This window comes from Microcaecilia unicolor, chromosome 8 (assembly GCF_901765095.1).
Source record: "Microcaecilia unicolor chromosome 8, aMicUni1.1, whole genome shotgun sequence".
Classification (NCBI taxonomy): Eukaryota; Metazoa; Chordata; class Amphibia; order Gymnophiona; family Siphonopidae; genus Microcaecilia; species Microcaecilia unicolor.
Genome location: NC_044038.1, coordinates 11582855 through 11603719, shown reverse-complemented (window position 1 = coordinate 11603719; position 20865 = coordinate 11582855). Strand labels below are relative to the sequence as shown.

Sequence of the window (20865 nt, the reverse complement as noted above, 5' to 3'; positions counted from 1 at the left end):
AAATCACTTCTTATTCAAGTCAATTTTTGCTCCCCCCCCCCACATTCTCTACTATACATTACATAAGCATTACGATCCCATACTGAATCCCACATCCAGCCCACACTATCAGATCTCCATACTTTATAGCTATACTATATTTCTTATATTCTGCAAATTTCTTCATAGATTCAATGTGGATTACAAAACAGAAGCCCTCAATTCAAGAAGAATTGCAATTAAAATAACATTAAAACCAAGTAAAATACAATTAAATTGTATCCTCGAGTAGACAAGCTGTTAGGGCAGAGAAGGGCGATGAAAACAATAAAGGGGATGGGACGACTTCCCTATGAGGGAAGGCTAAAGCGGCTAGGGCTCTTCAGCTTGGAGAAAAGGCGGCTGAGGGGAGATATGATAGAGTGGAGTTGAATGGGTAGATGTGAAGCGTCTGTTCACGCTTTCCAAAAATACTACTACTACTACTTAACATTTCTAAAGCGCTACTAGGGTTACACAGCGCTGTACAATTTAACATAAAAGGACAGGCCCTGCTCAAAGAGCTTACAATCTAAAGGACAAGTGAGTAGTCAATACAATAGGAGCAGTCCGGATATCCTGAAGGTAAGAGTTAGGTGCCGAAGGCAGCATTGAAGAGGTGGGCTTTAAGCAGAGACTTAAAGATGGGCAGGGAGGGGGCATGACGTAAGGGCTCAGGAAGGTTGTTCCAGGCATAGGGTGAGGCAAGGCAGAATGGGCGGAGCCTGGAGCTGGCAGTGGTGGAGAGGGGTACTGAGAACCAACTGAAAGTAACAGGATAGATCATAAGGAATGCCAAGCCAAATGCAAAGCGGAGATAAGGAGGGCAAAAAAGGACTTTGAGAAGAAATTAGCGTTGGAAGCAAAAATACATAGTAAAAATTTTTTTAGATACATTAAAAGCAGGAAACCGGCCAAAGAGTCGGTTGGGCCGCTGGACGAAAATGGTGTTAAAGGGGCGATCAAGGAGGACAAAGCCGTAGCGGAGAAATTAAATGAATTCTTTGCTTCGGTCTTCACCGAGGAGGATTTGGGGGGGACACCGGTGCCGGAAAGAATATTTGAAGCGGGGGAGTCGGAGAAACTAAACAAATTCTCTGTAACCTTGGAGGATGTAATGGGTCAGTTCAGCAAGCTGAAGAGTAGTAAATCACCGGGACCTGATGGTATTCATCCCAGAGTATTAATAGAACTAAAAAATGAACTTGCGGAGCTACTGTTAGAAATATGCAATCTGTCCCTAAATCGAGTGTAGTACCGGAAGACTGGAGGGTAGCCAATGTTACTCCGATTTTTAAGAAGGGTTCCAGAGGAGATCCGGGAAATTATAGACCGGTGAGTCTGACATCGGTGCCGGGCAAGATGGTGGAGGCTATTATTAAGAATAAAATTGCAGAGCATATACAAAAACATGGACTGATGAGACAAAGTCAGCACGGATTTAGTGAAGGGAAGTCTTGCCTCACCAATCTAATGCATTTTTTTGAGGGGGTAAGCAAACATGTGGACAATGGGGAGCCGGTTGATATTGTATATCTGGATTTTCAGAAGGCGTTTGACAAAGTGCCGCACGAAAGACTCCTGAAGAAATTGCAGAGTCATGGAATCGGAGGTAGGGTATTATTATGGATTAAGAACTGGTTGAAAGATAGGAAGCAGAGAGTAGGATTGCGTGGCCAGTATTCTCAGTGGAGGAGGGTAGTTAGTGGGGTCCCGCAGGGGTCTGTGCTGGGTCCGTTGCTTTTTAATGTATTTATAAATGACCTAGAGATGGGAATAACTAGTGAGGTAATTAAATTCGCCGATGACACAAAATTATTCAGGGTCGTCAAGTCGCAGGAGGAATGTGAACGATTACAGGAGGACCTTGCGAGACTGGGAGAATGGGCGTGCAAGTGGCAGATGAAGTTCAATGTTGACAAGTGCAAAGTGATGCATGTGGGTAAGAGGAATCCGAATTATAGCTACGTCTTGCAAGGTTCCGCGTTAGGAGTTACGGATCAAGAAAGGGATCTGGGTGTCGTCGTCGATGATACGCTGAAACCTTCTGCTCAGTGTGCTGCTGCGGCTAGGAAAGCGAATAGAATGTTGGGTGTTATTAAGAAGGGTATGGAGTCCAGGTGTGCGGATGTTATAATGCCGTTGTATCGCTCCATGGTGCGACCGCACCTGGAGTATTGTGTTCAGTACTGGTCTCCGTATCTCAAAAAAGATATAGTAGAATTGGAAAAGGTACAGCGAAGGGCGACGAAAATGATAGTGGGGATGGGACGACTTTCCTATGAAGAGAGGCTGAGAAGGCTAGGGCTTTTCAGCTTGGAGAAGAGACGGCTGAGGGGAGATATGATAGAAGTGTATAAAATAATGAGTGGAATGGATCGGGTGGATGTGAAGCGACTGTTCACGCTATCCAAAAATACTAGGACTAGAGGGCATAAGTTGAAGCTACAGTGTGGTAAATTTAAAACGAATCGGAGAAAATTTTTCTTCACCCAACGTGTAATTAGACTCTGGAATTCGTTGCCGGAGAACGTGGTACGGGCGGTTAGCTTGACGGAGTTTAAAAAGGGGTTAGATAGATTCCTAAAGGACAAGTCCATAGACCGCTATTAAATGGACTTGGAAAAATTCCGCATTTTTAGGTATAACTTGTCTGGAATGTTTTTACGTTTGGGGAGCGTGCCAGGTGCCCTTGACCTGGATTGGCCACTGTCGGTGACAGGATGCTGGGCTAGATGGACCTTTGGTCTTTCCCAGTATGGCACTACTTATGTACTTATGTACTTAAGCTACAATGTAGTAAATTTAAAATGAATCGGAGAAACTTTTTCTTCACTCAATGTGTAATTAAACTCTGGAATTCGTTGCTAGAGAATGTGGTAAAGGCGGTTAGCTTAGCGGAGTTTTAAAAAAGGTTTGGACGGCTTCCTAAAGGCAAAGTCCATAGACCACTATTAAATGGACTTGGGGAAAATCCACTATTTCTGGGATAAGCAGTATAAAATGTTTTGTACATTTTTGGGATCTTGCCGGGTATTTGTGACCTGGATTGGCCACTGTTGGAAACAGGATGCTGGGCTTGATGGACCTTTGGTCTTTCCCAGTATGGCAATACTTATGTACAGCCTTGTAAATAATAGGAGCCTATTTGCCTTAACCTGATATGCATAAGTAGATTCTAACAGCTGCCTCGACAAACATTTTGAACCAATAGAAAGTTCAATTTAAAACACTGTGTATTCCAAGCAGAGATGAACAACTTTGGAATATTTAAAAAAAAAAAATCTACCAGTCTATAAGAGTTAGTACCATATATAAACATAAACCAAACAAGCAACCTTAAATTGTATTCTCAGCCTAACTGGGAGTCAATGCAATTTGAACGGAGTAGCTCTTTCAAACTTCCCCAGCTGGAAAATGAGCCACTGCGGTATTCTGAAACAACTGCAACTTTTTGTATAATTTATTGGTTAACCCACTATAAAGACAATTACAACAGTCCAAATATGGAAGTAAAATAGCTTTAGCTACACACACACACACCTAAAATTGTAGGGGATAAGAATAGAATTGCCCTCAATTGTCTCAGTCTGGAAAAACAATTTCTTTGCTAAGGCATTAACCTGAAGTTCAAAGGTAACTTTAAAATCAATGATGACAACCAACATTTTAGGGTTTTTTTTTTTTTTATCTTCAAGATTTCACCAGAAGTTAACATTCAAACTTTAGCTGGTAACCCTATCATAAGCACCAAACCATATCACTTTTGTCTAAACAGTTATCAAAAGCTGGCAAAGATTTGTTCAAAGATCTAGCCTGTTTCCCCCTGTGGCCTTGCTGGAAAGTAGCAGCCTGACTGATTTCTGAGGCACTGTTATACTAACCTGGCTACCTCAGTCTGAAGAATCATTAGGTCACATTTGATTTAACCACATCATCAAAAAAACTCCAAACAGCCCAGAATACCGCAGCCCGACTCATCTTTGGAAAAACCAAATACGAAAGTGCGAAGCCCCTAAGAGAAATACTGCACTGGCTCCCGCTCAAGGAACGAATTGAGTTCAAGATCTGCACGACCGTACACAAAATCATTCACGCAGATGCCCCACTCTACATGCTAAACTTAGTGGACTTACCGCACAGAAACGCCAGAAGATCAGCCCGAAAATTCCTCCATTTGAACTTCCCCAGCTGTAAAGGAATTAAATACAAACAGGCATACGCTACTACCTTTGCGTACAAAAGCACACAGATATAGAACACACTTCCCATGGCCCTGAAAACCATGGACAACTTAACTAGTTTTCGCAAATCTCTGAAGACATCTCTTCAACAAGGCCTACAAAAGACATCCTTAATGAATCAAATCACTCCTTAAATCACCCCAGTGTTTTAAAACACCTCTCACACGACCTTATCTAACACCTTTCCATCTAAATCCTCATTTACCCTCAACTTATTACCGACTGTATCTAAGACTATGTAATGACTATATCATATTAACACCCTGTAAGCCACATTGAGCCTGCAAAAAGGTGAGATAATGTGGGGTACAAATGCAATAAATAAATAAATAAATCCTTCTATTTCCTCTGCCCTAAAGGAAGTGAACGGCAGATTGCTTGCAATAATCCAGCACCCCAACGCTGCCTCTACCATGGTCGCAGACTGACATCAGATATGGACCATTAGGCCTATCAAGGTCACTCCAGCTCACTCCCAAAGAAAACAGATTCCAGTTTATCTCCACAGTCCACTTCCCCTCCTGACCAGTAGGGATCTTCCATACCTCAAACTCCCATTACCATTTTTATCTGCACTCACTTTTTTTTTTTTTTATTATTTCTTTATTCATATATTTCCATATAGCATCACAATACGTGAATATGCAATCGGCATTTATACAAAAGGCAAAAATAAAAAATAAAGAGAAATATCATTAACAGCCTTTCTGACCACAAGTTTAGGAAATTTTGGAATCCAAGAATTTAGAATTTAAAGTAAAACATATAGCAATAATTAAGGACTAATGGTTGCAACCTCTGGTTCAGACCCCAGCCTGCATTTAGGGAGGGCACACAACATTCAATTCCACTCTAGCATCTAGAAATTGTTTTAACTGTTTTGGGTCTACAAATTGAAACTGTTTACCCTCAAGAATTACATTACAATAACAAGGAAAACGTAATATAAAAGTTGCTCCCAGTGCCACCACCCTAGGGCGGAGTTCCAGAAAGGCCCTCCGTCTCGTCTGTGTAGGCCTTGAGAGATCAGGAAAAATACGAATTTTTGAGCCCAAAAACAGATCTAAGTGTATCTGCACTCACTTTAAAGGTGAGGTGGGGCTAATTGATGCATCCAGCAGCCTTTCTGTGAAAAACTTTTGCTCCCAAGTCTCTGGGTCATACTGTGACCTTTTGTACTAGAATACTTTCCTCTGGAAAAAAAGTTTGCTTCATCTCTCATTTATACATTTGAGGTCTCTGAATGTGTATCATATCCTTCCACCCTCCCAATCTCTCCTTGCAGCAGGGCTGTGGAGTTGGAGGAGGAGTCTGGAGTCACAAGCAATTTTGGGTGGAGTCATGATCGGTAAAAACATACCGATTCAGAATCCAATTTCAAAATAAAAACTTACATTATAATACATAGTAAATTTATCATTTTATACTTAGATATAAACATTTTGCCCGGATATAAAACTACTGGTAAGCATATGTTATATTTACCAGTACTTTAGATCCAGAATCAAAAATTTAAATCCTAATAACAGTCGGAGACAGCAGAAAACCAAGAGTCAGAGTCAAAGGTTTGGTTTACCAACTCCACAGCCCCTGCCTCTCAGGCAAAGTTTCTAAACTTACTCCTAGGGAAATTCTGTGCAAAAAATTTTTTTTTTTAATTCCTTGCACTTCTGTTTGTCACAATAACAATTTAATTACTGTCCTTGAGTCACATTGTCACAATGAAAAACTAAAATACAGAGACAATGTTATTTCTCAGATATAGGATTCTCTCTGGATTTAGAGCAGAATCCAAGGATTGCTTGGAGCTGAAGGCAGTGTTAAATTCCTGCAACTACTTAATACTGGCAGCAACACAATGGCATCTGTGGCTGCCAAAAATTGCAGCACTTTCAATAAGTTTGTACTGCTGGAAGCTCAGGCTCCAAGGATTTCTGAATTAAAATCCAGAAAAAAAAAAAAAGATCTAGCCATATGGCAACAGACCAGTTTGCCATCCTTACTGTCTCACTCTCACCCACCCCACCCCCTGGCAACACACACGCACTCTTCATGCTCAACTTGTCCTCACTAGTCTCATCCTAGTCAACCAGTCACACCCAACAAGTCTACTTATTCTGCCCAACGCCTCACCAGTCTCATCCTAGTCAACCAGTCACACCCAAAAAGTCTACTTACTCTGCTCAACGACTTACCAGTCAGCCATCCAGCCAACTCTGCCCCACCCCCAACTAGTCAGCTGTTCCCAAATCAGTCATCCAGCCTGCCCTCTCCCTCATGCCACAATTCAGCAATCCACCTCGGGGGCCCTCTTAAAGCCTACTCATCTTATTTATTGGGATCTATTAACCTTACGAGACTGGGCGGCTAAATGGCAGATGACGTTTAATATGAGCAAGTGCAAGGTGATGCATGACGTAGCTATAATTCGGGTTCTTTTTTTCCCACGTGCAAGGCTCTACGTTAGGAGTTATGGACCAAGAAAGGGATCTGGGTGTCGTCGTCGATAACACACTGAAACCTTCTGCTCAGTGTGCTGCTGCGGCTAGGAAAGCGAATAGAATGTTGGGTATTATTAGGAAAGGTATGGAAAACAGGTGTGAGGATGTTATAATGCCGTTGTATCGCTCCATGGTGCGACCGCACCTTGAGTATTGTGTTCAATTCTGGTCGCCGCAACTCAAGAAAGATATAGTAGAATTGGAAAAGGTGCAGCGAAGGGCGACTAAAATGATAGCGGGGATGGGACGACTTCCCTATGAAGAAAGACTAAGGAGGCTAGGGCTATTCAGCTTGGAGAAGAGACGGCTGAGGGGAGACATGATAGAGGTATATAAAATAATGAGTGGAGTGGAACAGGTGGATGTGAAGCGTCTGTTCACGCTTTCCAAAAATACTAGGACTAGGGGGCATGCGATTAAACTACAGTGTAGTAAATTTAAAACAAAGCGGAAAAAATTTTTCTTCACCCAACGTGTAATTAAACTCTGGAATTCATTGCCGGAAAATGTGGTGAAGGCGGTTAGCTTAGCAGAGTTTAAAAAGGGGTTGGACGGTTTCCTAAAGGACAAGTCCATAAACCGCTACTAAATGGACTTGGAAAAATCAGAAATTCCAGGAATAACATGTATAGAATGTTTGTACGTTTGGGAAGCTTACCAGGTGCCCTTGGCCTGGATTGGCCGCTGTCGTGGACAAGATGCTGGGCTCGATGGACCCTTGGTCTTTTCCCAGTATGGCATTACTTATGTAACCGCCTTTTTGAAGAGATTCACCCAAAGTGGTATACAACAGGTACAGTTTAACATAAAACTTACATTTTTGTTAGCAGTATAACAATAGTAAAATAACCAAGAACATAAATAAATACAATAAATGTGGTAAACTTGAAAACAGCAAATTAAAACCTAATAAAACTACCGTAAAACAGTATAAAAAATATACACATTTAACAGCACTGGAATTCAAATCCCAGAGATATAATACAATGTTAGCATAATACTATAAGCCTCCTATAAGGGACAATTCTTGAGGCTATATTTACTAAAAGGTGCTTCCATATTACCATACAGTAGTATGCAGAGATCTAGCGAGTAACTGGCAACTAAGATTTAATGCTAAAAAAAATGCAGGGTCATGAACTTGGCTTACAAAATCCAAGGGAACAGTATCGAGGGTGACGTACTTCTGTGTGAAAAAGAAGAGTGGGGCTTGAAGGTGATCATATCTTAAGGTGGCCAAACAGGTAAAAAAAAAAAAAAAAAAAAAGGCGATGGTCAAAGCCAGAAGGATGTCCGGGTGCATAGGGAGAGAAATGACCAGCAAGGGGGAAAAAAAAAAGGTGATAGTGCTCTTCTATAAGTCTCTGGTGAGACCTTGTTTAGAGTGTTGTGTGCAATGTTGGAGACGCACCTACAAAAAGATATAAACAGGATGGAGTCAGACCACAGCGCAGCTACAGAATTGGTTAGTGGTCTCTGTCAGAGTATGGGGACAGTCTTACAGACCTCAATATGTATACTCTAGAAGAGAGGCGGGAGAGAGGGGATCTGATAAGAGTCATTTAAACATCTCCATGGCATTAATGTACAGAAGGTAAGCCTTTTTCAAATGAAGGAAAACTCTGGCATAAGAGAACATAAGATTTTTTTTTATTTTATTTATGGTTCATTTGTATCCCACATTTTCCCACACATGCAGGCACAATGTGGCTTACAGAAAATTAGGAAAATCACAAATTAAGAAAAGATAGTTAAAGTTGACAAAGGAAAGACCAGGGAAGCAGTAGCTAACAATGGGGAACTAAGCAGGGTGGGGAGTATGCTCAACTTGATTGATCTTCCACCAAGGAATGCCACGCCTGCAGCGCGGTCATATCTCTAACTACAGTTCCCGAACTGCAAGGGTGTCAAATATAAGCTGATTTTCACCTCTTCATTTCGCTACTGGAGTCCCAAATACTGGAATGCTCTTCTGCAGCACCTCAAAATGCAAACGGACCACATCCTCTTCTAACAATTGCTAAAGACTTACTTCTTTGTTAAAACGTACTCCCCAAGTTACTCTGCTGATTAATATACCCTTCATACTCCCCCACCCTGCTTAGTTCCCTATTGTTAGCTGAAGTTAAGATGTTATAGGCACAGGAGTAATCTAAGGAAATACGTTTTTCACAGAAAGGGTGGTGGATGGGTGGAACAGCCTCCCGGTGGAGGTTGTCGAGACCAAGACTGTCTACATTTAAGAAAACAAGGGGCAGGCACTTGGGATCTCTTAGGGAAAGGCGGTGATAGTGGTTACATTAAAAACTAACCTGTTTAAAAAGGCATACCCTGCCGATCCAACATAAATGCCTGATATCTGCAACACAACAAAACTAACATACGTAATGGACATAACACAACTCTTCCGTTATACGATGCCCTAATGTGGCTGTGCCACATGAACTTTATCTTACCACATCACCACTTTGTATTTGTTCACACCGGAGTCTGCAAAGGCCTCTCCGGTACTATGCAAGCCACATTGAGTCTACAAATAGGTGGGAAAATGTGGGACAGAAATGTAACAAATAAAAAATACTGAGAATGGGCAGACTGGATGGGCCACTTGGCCCTTAGCTGCCATCATGTTTCTTTGTTTCTTCTATTATTTAGCACAAGTCTCATTTAACGGAATGGGACCTACTTACTAATAATGCATATTAATGATGCCAACATACACCAACACTTAGTATTTACAATCTCTGTGCTCAAAATCTTTCTAATTAATACTGATAAACTTATGATGAAATATCCTTTGGAGAGACATGACACCAAGAACAGTCCCAAAGAAAAGCACCCAAAGGCAAGGGACAGATTTTCTTCTATACCACCTTGAGTAGAGAGGTGTGGTAGCCATGTTAGTCCACTTTTAAAGGTAATCAATAGAAATAAAACATGGAAAAGAAAATAAGATACCTTTTTTATTGGACATAATGCATTTCTTGATTAGCTTTCGAAGGTTGCCCTTCGAAAGCTAATCAAGAAATGTATTAAGTTATTTCCAATAAAAAAGGTATCATTTTATTTTTCATGTTTTATTTTGATTTTATTGATTACTTCAATACCACAAAAGCCACAGCAATGGGTAATTTGACCTAAGGTACAATCTACTATGTTCTCTCTCTCTACAGGACATTCACGCATTCTTTCTGGATTTTTGTCAACAGAAGTCCAATGGGTAACAGTGTTCAAACTCCTATTTGATTTAGCCACGTGTTCAAAATAAACAAAGCAGTGATAAATTGGTCATTATGGCAGTCAAGAGGTAAATGCTATTACAGCAGTTCTTGAAAAAGGAACTACTTGCGGTCTTTTCAGAAGCTCACTAAAATCTGAGCTTCCCTGTTGCAGCCATTTAACTCCTGTGATTTATGTCGCTGCTTTTCTTTAAATGGAATAGTCCTAGGTAATTTTACTAACATGTAAACATAAAAAACATAGAAAATAATGGCAAAGATCATATGGCCTATCCAGTCTGCCCGTCCATAGCAATAACTAATCTCTCCTACATTTTCCTTAGAAATCTTCTGTGTTTGTCCCATTCCTTCCTGAATTCAGATGCAGACCTCAAACATATTTCAGATCTGTACTAAAGTGTATTCCCTCAGACATACAGACTCAGCATTTTACAAACAGCTATGAGATTGTTTCTCCTCTGCTACTATGAGGTTAGGAAAGGTGTGGGAAAGTGTGAGGAGGGGAGGGGGGAGATATTGAACCAGAAAATTACTTTACAGACTGGCACATCTTTTGAAGTATGTTTGGTCTTCCCTATCTGCAAGATTGTCAGTCCTTATTTTTGACCCATCAAGTTACTTGGAGACTTTGCAAAACTTGGTCAGAATAAGTCTAATATATGTTGGCATCAGGGACAAAATAACACTTTTTTTTTTGGACTGGAGAGGCCAAACCAACCAACCTCCTTTCCCACCCCCCCTCAAGCTCTCTTAATTGCTGATGCTATATTTACACATTAAAATGCAGGCCATGGCCCCAGTGGCCAACCCAGGGCTGGCATTTGGTGGGTGCAAATAGGGCAACTGCCACAGGCTCCCAAGCTTGCCTGAAGCTGAAGGAGAGATACAGCCTACTGATGTAATTTAGGACCCCCTCCCTATTTCTACCCTGGGTTCCAACATGCTCAACACCAGCCCTGGGCTGACACCAATCTGCTGCCTCTAGTTGGCATTGTACCTCCTTTGCTTTTTAAGACACACGGCAGGGGAGAGAAGACCCCTTGAATCATTACCCTACCAAAGGCCGCCATCAATTTAGACAAGAACATCCAGCTTGATCATCCCTTCACTCCTTTGTGAAGAACTATAAAGTTGTCACCTTGCAGATACCTTCAGGTGCTACTGTTTGCACCTTCGGTAGTGAAGTATCCCGAGTTGCAGTAGAATGGTCTTTGAGGGCCACTAGGGCCATCTACCTCGCACTCAATAGCAGCTTTGATCCACTGTGCAATTGACAACTTAGATGCAGCCTAACCTCGAACGGACCCTGAAGAAGAACAAACAGCCTGTCAGACGAATGGAAGGGACTGGTGCCTCCAGTCCAAATAAGGAAGCAACATCTATATTATGGAGCTTCCAGAGAATAACCATGCTGCACAACCTCCAAAACCCGCTGGTCTGAGGTGATGCAGACCTACTCAGTAAAATAAGGATAGATGTACTCCTAGGTAGCACCAAGGGCCCTACAAATTCTCATTGGGAAACTTTTGCAACCGCAGGCGGCAGAGGAGGTGAAGTTACCTAAACCTCAAGGTTTCCATGTGCCTCGAAAGGCCCCCTCTCTCTTTCTGGCTTCTTTGAGGTCCTTGGACGCCAGAAAGGCAATAGTAAAACCAAGAGTAGGCTCAGTCTCTCCACCATGACCTGGTCGTGAAATTGATCTTCCTGAAAATGCTGGGACTAAGGATCCCCCAGGTTATCCAGCTTTCAGTCCTCTTATATACGCTCAATCATATAAAAAAATGTTTACTTTTTGTCTGTTCTAATGACTAAACACTTAAAAAAAAAAAAAAAAACCAGATTCCACAGTGTAAAGGCATGTGTGACATAATGTATGTTCCAAATTTACATAGCAGCTCTAGCTGGCATGAAAAGTTCATCCTGGATGCTCTTCTAGCTTCAAAAATATCTTTCTTGCCAAACAATATGTTTACTTTCTAAAGGCAACTGATAAGAGAAAACCAAGTTGTCTCATAAAAAAAGTTAAATGAAAAAGTCATTTTCCTATGTTGGCTCACTATCTTGAAATCTTGGAACAAATTCACTGCAGAAATGTTCTACTTAAAGTACCTTAAAATCTGTTTTAGATAAGCATCTGACAACTAAATGGTATGCTGTTAATAGTTATATTTCAATATGTTTCAAATTAAAATATACATATATATGAATAAAATCTTGCTATTCTGCCAGGTTTCCACAACCAGAAAGTCAGAACCAAACAGCATATACTGGTGGGAATCTAAACAACTGTGCAATTCAGAATGTGGTTAGAATTCTCCCCCATGCAAAATTTTCACTCCTTCCACAGAATTTGACAAGTTGCACGAGAGACCCGGAGAAAAAGGAGTGCAAAACAGTCGCCACTGGGATTCATGATGTACAACACACTCCAACTACCACAGATATACATGCTTTCTTCTGAGATGCACTGCCAATGCTCCGCAGAAATGGATATTCATTTCAGGCATCCCATGAATCTCGGGGGCTGATGTAGAAAGCTACCGCAAGCTCAGCCACGCGGACACTATGAAGTATACAATGGCAAGCAATGCAGGATGCACCTCAGTGCAGCATACATAGCCACACACTACATTCAAATGAGTGCATATGAGGCCATTAAGTATACTGCTCCAATGTAGAAAACAAAAACAATGCCTTTACCATGCAAATTGTTTCACCAGGTCCAAGGTTGGCGCAGCCCAACATGACCTACCTCCCTGCCAGCTAACTGGATCAGCACCCTCGCTACTGGACCTGACCGACTCCCTCCCTCCCATTTAAAAAAAAAAAAAAAAAAAGTCCATGTTGTACAGGGCAGCGTTTCCCAAGTTGGTCCTGGAGTACTCCCTTGCCAGGCAGGTTTTCAGGATATGCAAAATGAATATGAATAAACTTGATTTGCATACACTGCCTTCACTATATGCAAATCTCTTTCACGCATATTCATTTTGGATGTCCTGAAAAGCTGACTGGCAAGGGGGGTACTCCAGGATCAATTTGGGAACCACTGGTCTAGGGCACCCCCTCCCCCAGCAGCCCTTTGATTTAAAAATAAAAATTCCCTTGTGTCTAGTGGCACCCCTTCCTCCCCCACCCTGTCTTAAAATTTGAAGGAAAAAGTTCCTGGTGTCTAGTGGAGATTGCCCCTCAACCAAGTCTCCTCAGGCCCCGTACCTCTTAGTGAAGCAAGAACAATTCCCATTCGCTCCTGCCGCCAATGCCGTCATTCTCAAAATTACAGTGCAATGCACTGGGCGGGGCCAGGATGCCCTTTTATGTGCCTCTTTTTCCCTCACTGCTACTGTCTAGCTTTCCTGTCCACATTTGTAGTTCTTTTCACTCTTCTCACTTTGATTTTATTGTATTGCAAACTGCCCAGATGGTATGAAACTATAAAGGAAAAATTCTCCGAGTGCTCCAGGTGGGGCAGGATGCCACCATTTTCAGAATGACGGCACTGGAGGAAGGATCGAGTGGGCATGGCTCCTGCCTCATTAGGAGGTAGTCTTTTTTTTTTTTTGAGGGGGGGGGGGGGGGAACAAACACCAGGGAACTTTTTTTTTTTTTAAAGTCAGGGACAGAGGGGTAGTGGGTGCTCTACACATCAGGGATTCTTTGGGAGGGGGAGGGGTGTCACAGACCCTAGGGTTGTTCAGGGGTCAGAATGGAAAAGGACAGGAAGGCTCCCACATGCTTGCCAGCATTTTTTTTTTTTTGGTCACCCTTTCTGTCAGTGCCTGAGCCAATCACCACTCACGCACTGATGGGAAATGTGACATTTATCAATCAGCTGTGCATTACTGCCGCAATTTTAATGCGGCAGTAATTTGCACGCTCATTGATTTGAGCATGCTGTGTTTTTTTGTGGGGATGGTTTCAGTATTTTGCAGTAGAGTGTAGGCTCTACCGCAAAGCGTTCTGCTTTGGCCCCTCAGTGAGCGTCAGTATATGGTGCCAAAACTCCTGTGTTAATCTAGAAAGAATATGAAAAACGGTGTGGGATTTCACGTACTTTGTGGATCAAACTCACTGAGAGCCACACTATGGCAGAAGACTTCAGCAATACTGTAGGAAGAACTGGCACTGTATGTGGGGGGGGGGGGGGGGGGGGTGGAAAAAGATAACGAGTATTGATAAACTGGAGGAGGGAGCAGAAGAGATTAATGGAAGCCGTAGGAAAGTAAAGGGAGAGAGTGGAAGAGTGGCCTAGTGGTTAGGGTGGTGGACTTTGGTCCTGGGGAACTGAGTTTGATTCCCACTTCAGGCACAGGCAGCTCCTTGTGACTCTGGGCAAGTCACTTAACCCTCCATTGCCCCAGGTACAAATAAGTACCTGTATACAATATGTAAGCTGCATTGAGCCTGCCATGAGTGGGAAAGCGCGGGGTACAAATGTAACAAAACAAAACAAAAAAAAAAAAAGTTGGAGGCGAGGAGGAGAAAATATGTGGGAGGAGATGAGCTGGGAAAGCCGATCTGTAAATATGGGGAAATCAACTGGCATGGAGCTACAGTGCAACCCAAATCAATCTTCACAAAATACACATTAACCCAATGCTCAAAATTGGTAGAAAGCAGCACTGCATTCTCTTTTTTTAATCTCTGTCTGATCCCTGAGGCAGCTTGGCAAAATGATGGCCACCATCAGATCTAGACAGTGAAGCTAATCCATTTATATTAGAGCTTTTTGTGTACCGTTTTAAGTTCTTGCATTTTAAAGGAGGGCTTTTGCCAGCGATTAAGCTATGCAATAGAGATGTACTCTAGAGCACCTGAGCACTGAGACTTTTTCCTCCTTTTCAAGCAGTTGATTGGTTAATTTTGTGAATTCACATTTGTTTCCAGGTTTTTGTTATAATGGAGTCAGTTTCACATTTAGAATTTTAAATTTGGTAATCTAAGGAGCCCAAGAACTGCAGGCAGCAACAAATTGTTCAACTTTTGACATTTGCAGCAAAATCAATGACAGTGCTATGTTACTGCAAACACTGCGGCTGCAAGACGTTGGCGCTGCCTATAATTTGCAGAACAACAAACTAAAGTCGCCAAAAAGTACAAAAGTTTGGTTGTGGTGCACTATGGTAACATTCCAGGGGAAATTCTGCACCAAAATCTTAAATTATGCATGCTTGAGCAGGAACATCTTTTTCTATGCATCAGTTTAAATCAATTACTTCATTGTTTTATCCTGACAAAGCCTGCAGAATTTAGCAGAATTTCTAAAATATATTTATAGCACAGAAGTCCCCCAGATGTGTATTCATTATGTATATTGTCTGTACAAGTTAGTTACACACCTCCCCCACCCTTAGACTTTTCTTCCTCCAGTCTATTTTCAGTAAGAGAATGCCAGGAAATGTCAAATTACCAACTTTGTCTCTTACACAACAACAATAAAAACTGCATCTTCTCCCACCTTTTACTGGAAGGTTTTGGAGAACCTAGTCAAAAACTATGAAGCAGAATTTATGGGAACAGAAAGAATACCAAGTTTTGGTTATAGTATATATGATCTCTCATTGGCACACCTTCTTTCTACTGGTTTCATACACAATTCATCAATCAATCAGTCTATTGATCATGCAGGATAATCTGTGTTGGATACATCATCACTGCACACTGGCACTCAACTGGAAAGTGCAACAGGAGTAGCATGAGAATTCATGCAGAGAGAGATTCTTATTAAAACAAAGCCATAGCAATGGTTCTCTGACCGGCAAAAGAAAATCTGGCAAGACAATTTACTAATCAAGTAACTCTGCTGTAGTCGATAATGAACGTATCAGTAAGCCAAGTGCAAAAACAAATGTTTCGATTTTGCTACTTACTGCTAACATTTCTTAACTCAACTGATCATTAGCCATACAGAATTTAATCTTCCAAAACTTTATGTCCATCCCAGACCCTTAAATGTAAATGACCCATGTAAGAAGACAATTATCCTTGTGAAAGCAAAGCATGATTAAGGCTCCTTTTACTAAGATGCGCTAACGATTAGTACGCACTAAATGATAAGAAACCCATTTTATTCCTATGGGCTTCTTAACATTTAGCATGCACTGATCAGCACACCTTAGTAAAAGGAACCCTACATGATATAAATATTTCCCATTCCAGAAGCAAGAGGAGATCAAGAGTCCCAGAAATGTATTCATGTTCACATCTCATTCTAATCTGGACCCAAGAAGGAACAGCAGCACTGTATTTGCAGCCTTCTCATTAATGAAGTGCAAGGAAGTATATTACAAATTTAACTCTCAACAAGATAATGGCACAATGTAAACCAAAATGCTTTTATGCAGCCTGACCCAAATTTGTGAACTGAATTTAAAAAAAGAAAACCCTACAAACAGCTTACTACTACTACTTATTTCAATAGCCCTACTAGACGTACGCAGCGCTGTACACTGGACATAGAGACATGAAAATATGCATTTAATATCTGCTAAAATAATAAAATCCTCAAAAATAATTCCCAACACTGAGCTTCTAGCTTTAAACAGTTAACAATTTTCCTTTATGACCAGAATGTTTCTCTGTACCTATTGCTTAAAAAGATGTTTTAAGTCGTTAGCAGGTTTAATTAAGCTACAGAAATGATCCATAGCATCCCTGAAACTCCCAACAAAAATGTTTAATAGTAAATATGTGGAAACAAAGGAGAAAGGGGGTCCACTCCTTCCACAGTAACGCAAGCAAAACCAAACACAGCGTGGAAGAAAACAAGTCCAAGTGACCAGCCAAAACACAGGAGTAAGAGTTCCAAAACAAAGTTTATTGGGACCCAATAAACTTTGTTTTGGAGCTCTTACTCCTGTGTATTGGCTGGTCACTTGGACTTGTTTTCTTCCACCCTGTGTTTGGTTTTAGTAGTAAATAAGAACATACAAGCACATCGAAGTAAAAATGAAGATAGAGCACCACATTACACTTTTAAAAATGCATAAGTAGAAGAAAGAAAAATCAATCCTTGGACACAGAAATGTTCACTCATTTGTTTTAAGTTTTAACAGCCCTTAAAGGGTAAGTGCTCTCCTTCATACCTAAGTTTTCTTTGCAACTGGCAACATCTGATTCAAAAACATTCAGACTCATTCATATTTAAGCATTTCCTCTACAAACCAAAAATGTGTATTGGCATTGTCTAAAGCTGATAAAGTGCTCGTTTATCTGCTTGAGGACACAAAGGTTAACCATGTACAAATTTAGGGCTGCAGATATGCTTAAACTAAAATAACCCGATAACTGCTTTCAATATGGCACAGTAGCTTGATGCTTTTTGAGTGGGTTGTAACATTTTTACAGATTAAGAAATGTTGGTTAAAAATTATGTTTGGCAATCAGGGTTGGTGCAAGCATATTATTGGGCTGATGCGCAGAACTCCTGTGGTAAGCCAACAGCACAGAAACCATACCCCTAGAACAGCGAAGAAAACTAGTTCACCAGTACTCATAGAAAACGGAATTCAAATTATATGCACACTGTAAAAGTAAAAAGGGGGGGGGGGGGTGCTTGGTCCCTGCACAGAAGAGGTTTGTGTTAAGCTCAGTTCCTGTGCGCAGGCGCCTGGCAAACCCGAAAGTGAAGCACACGTTGGCGTCCGTTTTCTGTGTCTTTAAATATAAGCTTTCCAATTTTTATTTAACTTAGAAGGCTTATATTTAATTGTAGGAAAGAGACACCAATGTGTACTTTCATTTTTGGGTTTGATCTGACTTGCACACATTTGTCTCTCACTACCAGTGCTTAGGGGCTTGCATGGGCTTCCTTCTACTTCCAAATCATATTTTAAAAAAATTGCCAGAATTTAAAGAAAGAATTATGAGAAATCCTCTCTTCGAACACCCTAACACCTGCTCCGAACTGGCGTTATCTTTTTCAGCAGTAAGGCGGCTTTTTGTGCACTGTTCTCTGCGCATTGGGATGGAATAGAAAAGGATCTCATTAACAACCGTTTAACATTAGCGTACTATTTACGCTAATTTTTTGGCACGTACATTGTCTCCTAAGCTAGAACCTCTGAGCATTCTGAGCTTACTAATACGGGTGCTAGTCCAGCACCATTGCCTCTAGTGCCCACATTTGGTTCTGAACATCGGCCCACAAGTGCCTTAGGCAAACCTTTAGTCAATTACTGGGGTGATCGTGTGTGGGGTCCCTCCCCCATCCCATTAAAAACCTGGGTAAATGAGTTACAGTGACACCTCAGTTTTCGTAGACTTCGGTTATCGTCGGTTTCGGTTGATTTTTTCAGTGAAAATTTTGTCTCGCATTTCGTTGGCGTGCCCACGTGACCTCGCTGCTAATTTTGCAAAAACAAAGGGTGGCCCACGCATTCTGCTGCTCATTGTGGCGTCGTTTTTCGTTGTGTGAGCATCATCCCGTGTGTCTAACACAATACACACAAGATAAAATCACATGTGCTCAAATCTCATTTTCCCTGTTAAGTGTTTCCCTTGCTAATAAGTTAACCCTTTCCCTTTAGCTCCATCATGGGACTATATTTATTCTCTATAAAATGTATTTTTGGTATGTATTTTGGAGAGTCAAGAACGAATCTGATTTACATTGATTCATATGGAAATAATTGCCTCGGTTTTCGTCTGTTTCGGTTTTACTACTTACTACTACTACTTAACACTTCTAAAGCGCTACTTGGGTTACGCAGCGCTGTACAGTTTAACAAAGAAGGCCAGTCCCTGCTCGAAGGAGCTTACAATCTAATGGACAAAATGTGCAGTCAAATAAATTGGGGCTTTTGTTGATTGTTTTTGGATGGATTATCAACAAAAACCGAGGTATCACTATATTTGGAAACTTCCTAACCTCTCTGCTGCTAAAAGTACTTCCTGTTATTTCAGTTGCTGAGGTTGTGAGGACCTACTTTGCTTTGACTGCAGCTGCCCTCCCCAAAAAAAACAAAACTTCTGCTCTAATAAACAAACACCCAGGCCTGCATAATGGTTTGACCAATGTCTCTAGAAAAAAAATCTTCTCTATTTTTTTTATTTTTCAAGGAGACAGAACTATTACAAACATTAGCCTCTCCCCCATCACTGACATAACTTCTTGACTTTCCAAAAAAAAACTAAGACAGCCTGGGTTCATCTGAATCAATTCCTTCTCATTTAAATACCTTACACCCTACCTCTCCATATAGCCTTGTTGCTTTTCAACTATACTTTTAATTTCTCGAAGCCCGTCACCTTTCAATCACAAATGCAGTATATATTAAATAGTACCATAGACATAAGTTATAACACCATACTATGCTCAGCCATACTCCTTAACAAAGAATAAAGTAGTCTTATGTTTTAGACAACTTCTCCGTACGAGGAACCGCACTATTTCACATCTCTTTCGCACCTAAGCCACTCTTTGCATTCCAGCACTTTGAAGACCGCTGATCTCGTCTTTGCAAAGTTTGCACACTCAGTTACAAGAACTTTACTAACTTTTCTGTACAAGAGCAAAAGCCTGAAATGATGGGCTGCAGCTTCTTTTTTGTTTTTTTCATTCCATAAACGTGGAAAGTGGACACCCGCAGAGCTGCCCCCAGACTGTCCGTCTAACTACAGCCTCCACGAAGACCACAATTCGGCAGGAACCGTCCATCCCCACCCCTCCCGCGCATGCGCGCATCGCCTCGCTCCCGCTCCGTCCATCAGTGCCGAAGCTCACTATTTGGCAAGGAGTGGACACAGCACTAGAAATGTCGGTGCAAGCAAGAAATACGACATAAGCGCACCGAGGGGACCCCCCCTCCCCCTCCCCCTTTCCACTCCCGTTTTGCACGTCCTTTTCAACACCTGAGGACTGTGGGAGCCGAGAGAGAGAGACAATTCCCGCAGCAGCTTCAAGGCTACTAAACCTGGAGGCAGGAAGGGAAGGAGCGAGTTCAAAGCTCCCCTCAAAGTCTGAGGAAAGTGGGGGGGGGGGGGACGGCCCTTACCTGTCAGGCGAATTTTGATGCTGGACCCGTTTCTCCGACTGCCGGGATTCGACATCCCTTCCCCCCCCTCCCCCCCCCGAAGGTGAAACACAAGGCCAGAGCTTGAAGGAAGAACCAGCACCGTCAGGGAAGCAAAACCGGACCCCGGCCCATCCCTCCCCCGAAAACGGACTAAGGAATTAGGAAACGGTAGAAGAGAATTGCGGGGAGGGGGCTAAACCTCCCTTTCGCTAAAGAAAAACAAATGTTCCAAGAGGGGGAGGAAAAAAAGAAAAACAAAATCCCCGAGCGAATTCTTCGCCGCTCAATTCCCTTCAGCACTTCCCCCGACCGCGACTGGACGACGCCGCGCTCACCACACCCCCTGGCTACCTGCGCGAGCACGCTTGACGTCATACGCAGGAAGCGGCCAAGCCAACCAAAGAGGTTTTTTAACCTGCTTCACAGTCCAACACAGCCCCGCCCATTGCAGGAAGCGCGCCCGCGCCGGCCGGCCACGTGATCTTTACCACAGGCTTTCCCCCCCCCGTTCCTTCTAACTTTATTGAACACACTGTGGGTCACAAAAAACTTTGCTTAGTTTGTTTTTTTTTTTTCTTTATTGTTGATGTGGTGATTATGGGTCTGTGAAAGAAGAAATACATCGCTGCCAACTTGCCTAGTTTCAGTAGGGACGTTTTAGGCCACACACTGAGTAAGGAGAATTGAGAAGAAAAAGAAAGAAAGAATTCCTTTGCAAGATTTATATTTGCAACCCTGTGTCTCCTCCAATTTGGAACCAATGTAATAAGCCACATTACTCTTTATTATTATTATTAGTGTTGGTGAAAGGTTTATATACTATACTATACTCCTACAGAGATGCCAACTT

General features: G+C 41.9%; 1 protein-coding gene across 2 annotated transcripts in view; it reads right to left on the bottom strand.

The window, feature by feature from the left end:
* The window catches only part of SMURF1 (SMAD specific E3 ubiquitin protein ligase 1), a 128434-nt gene extending 108115 nt beyond the window's left edge, over positions 1 to 20319 (bottom strand). For both annotated transcript variants that reach the window (XM_030211012.1, XM_030211013.1), the window contains exon 1: positions 19995 to 20319. In XM_030211012.1, the coding sequence (XP_030066872.1) occupies positions 19995 to 20049 (55 nt within the window). In that variant the 5' untranslated portion in view covers positions 20050 to 20319. The remainder of the gene's footprint in view (positions 1 to 19994) is intronic.
* Between the last annotated feature and the right edge of the window lie 546 nt (positions 20320 to 20865).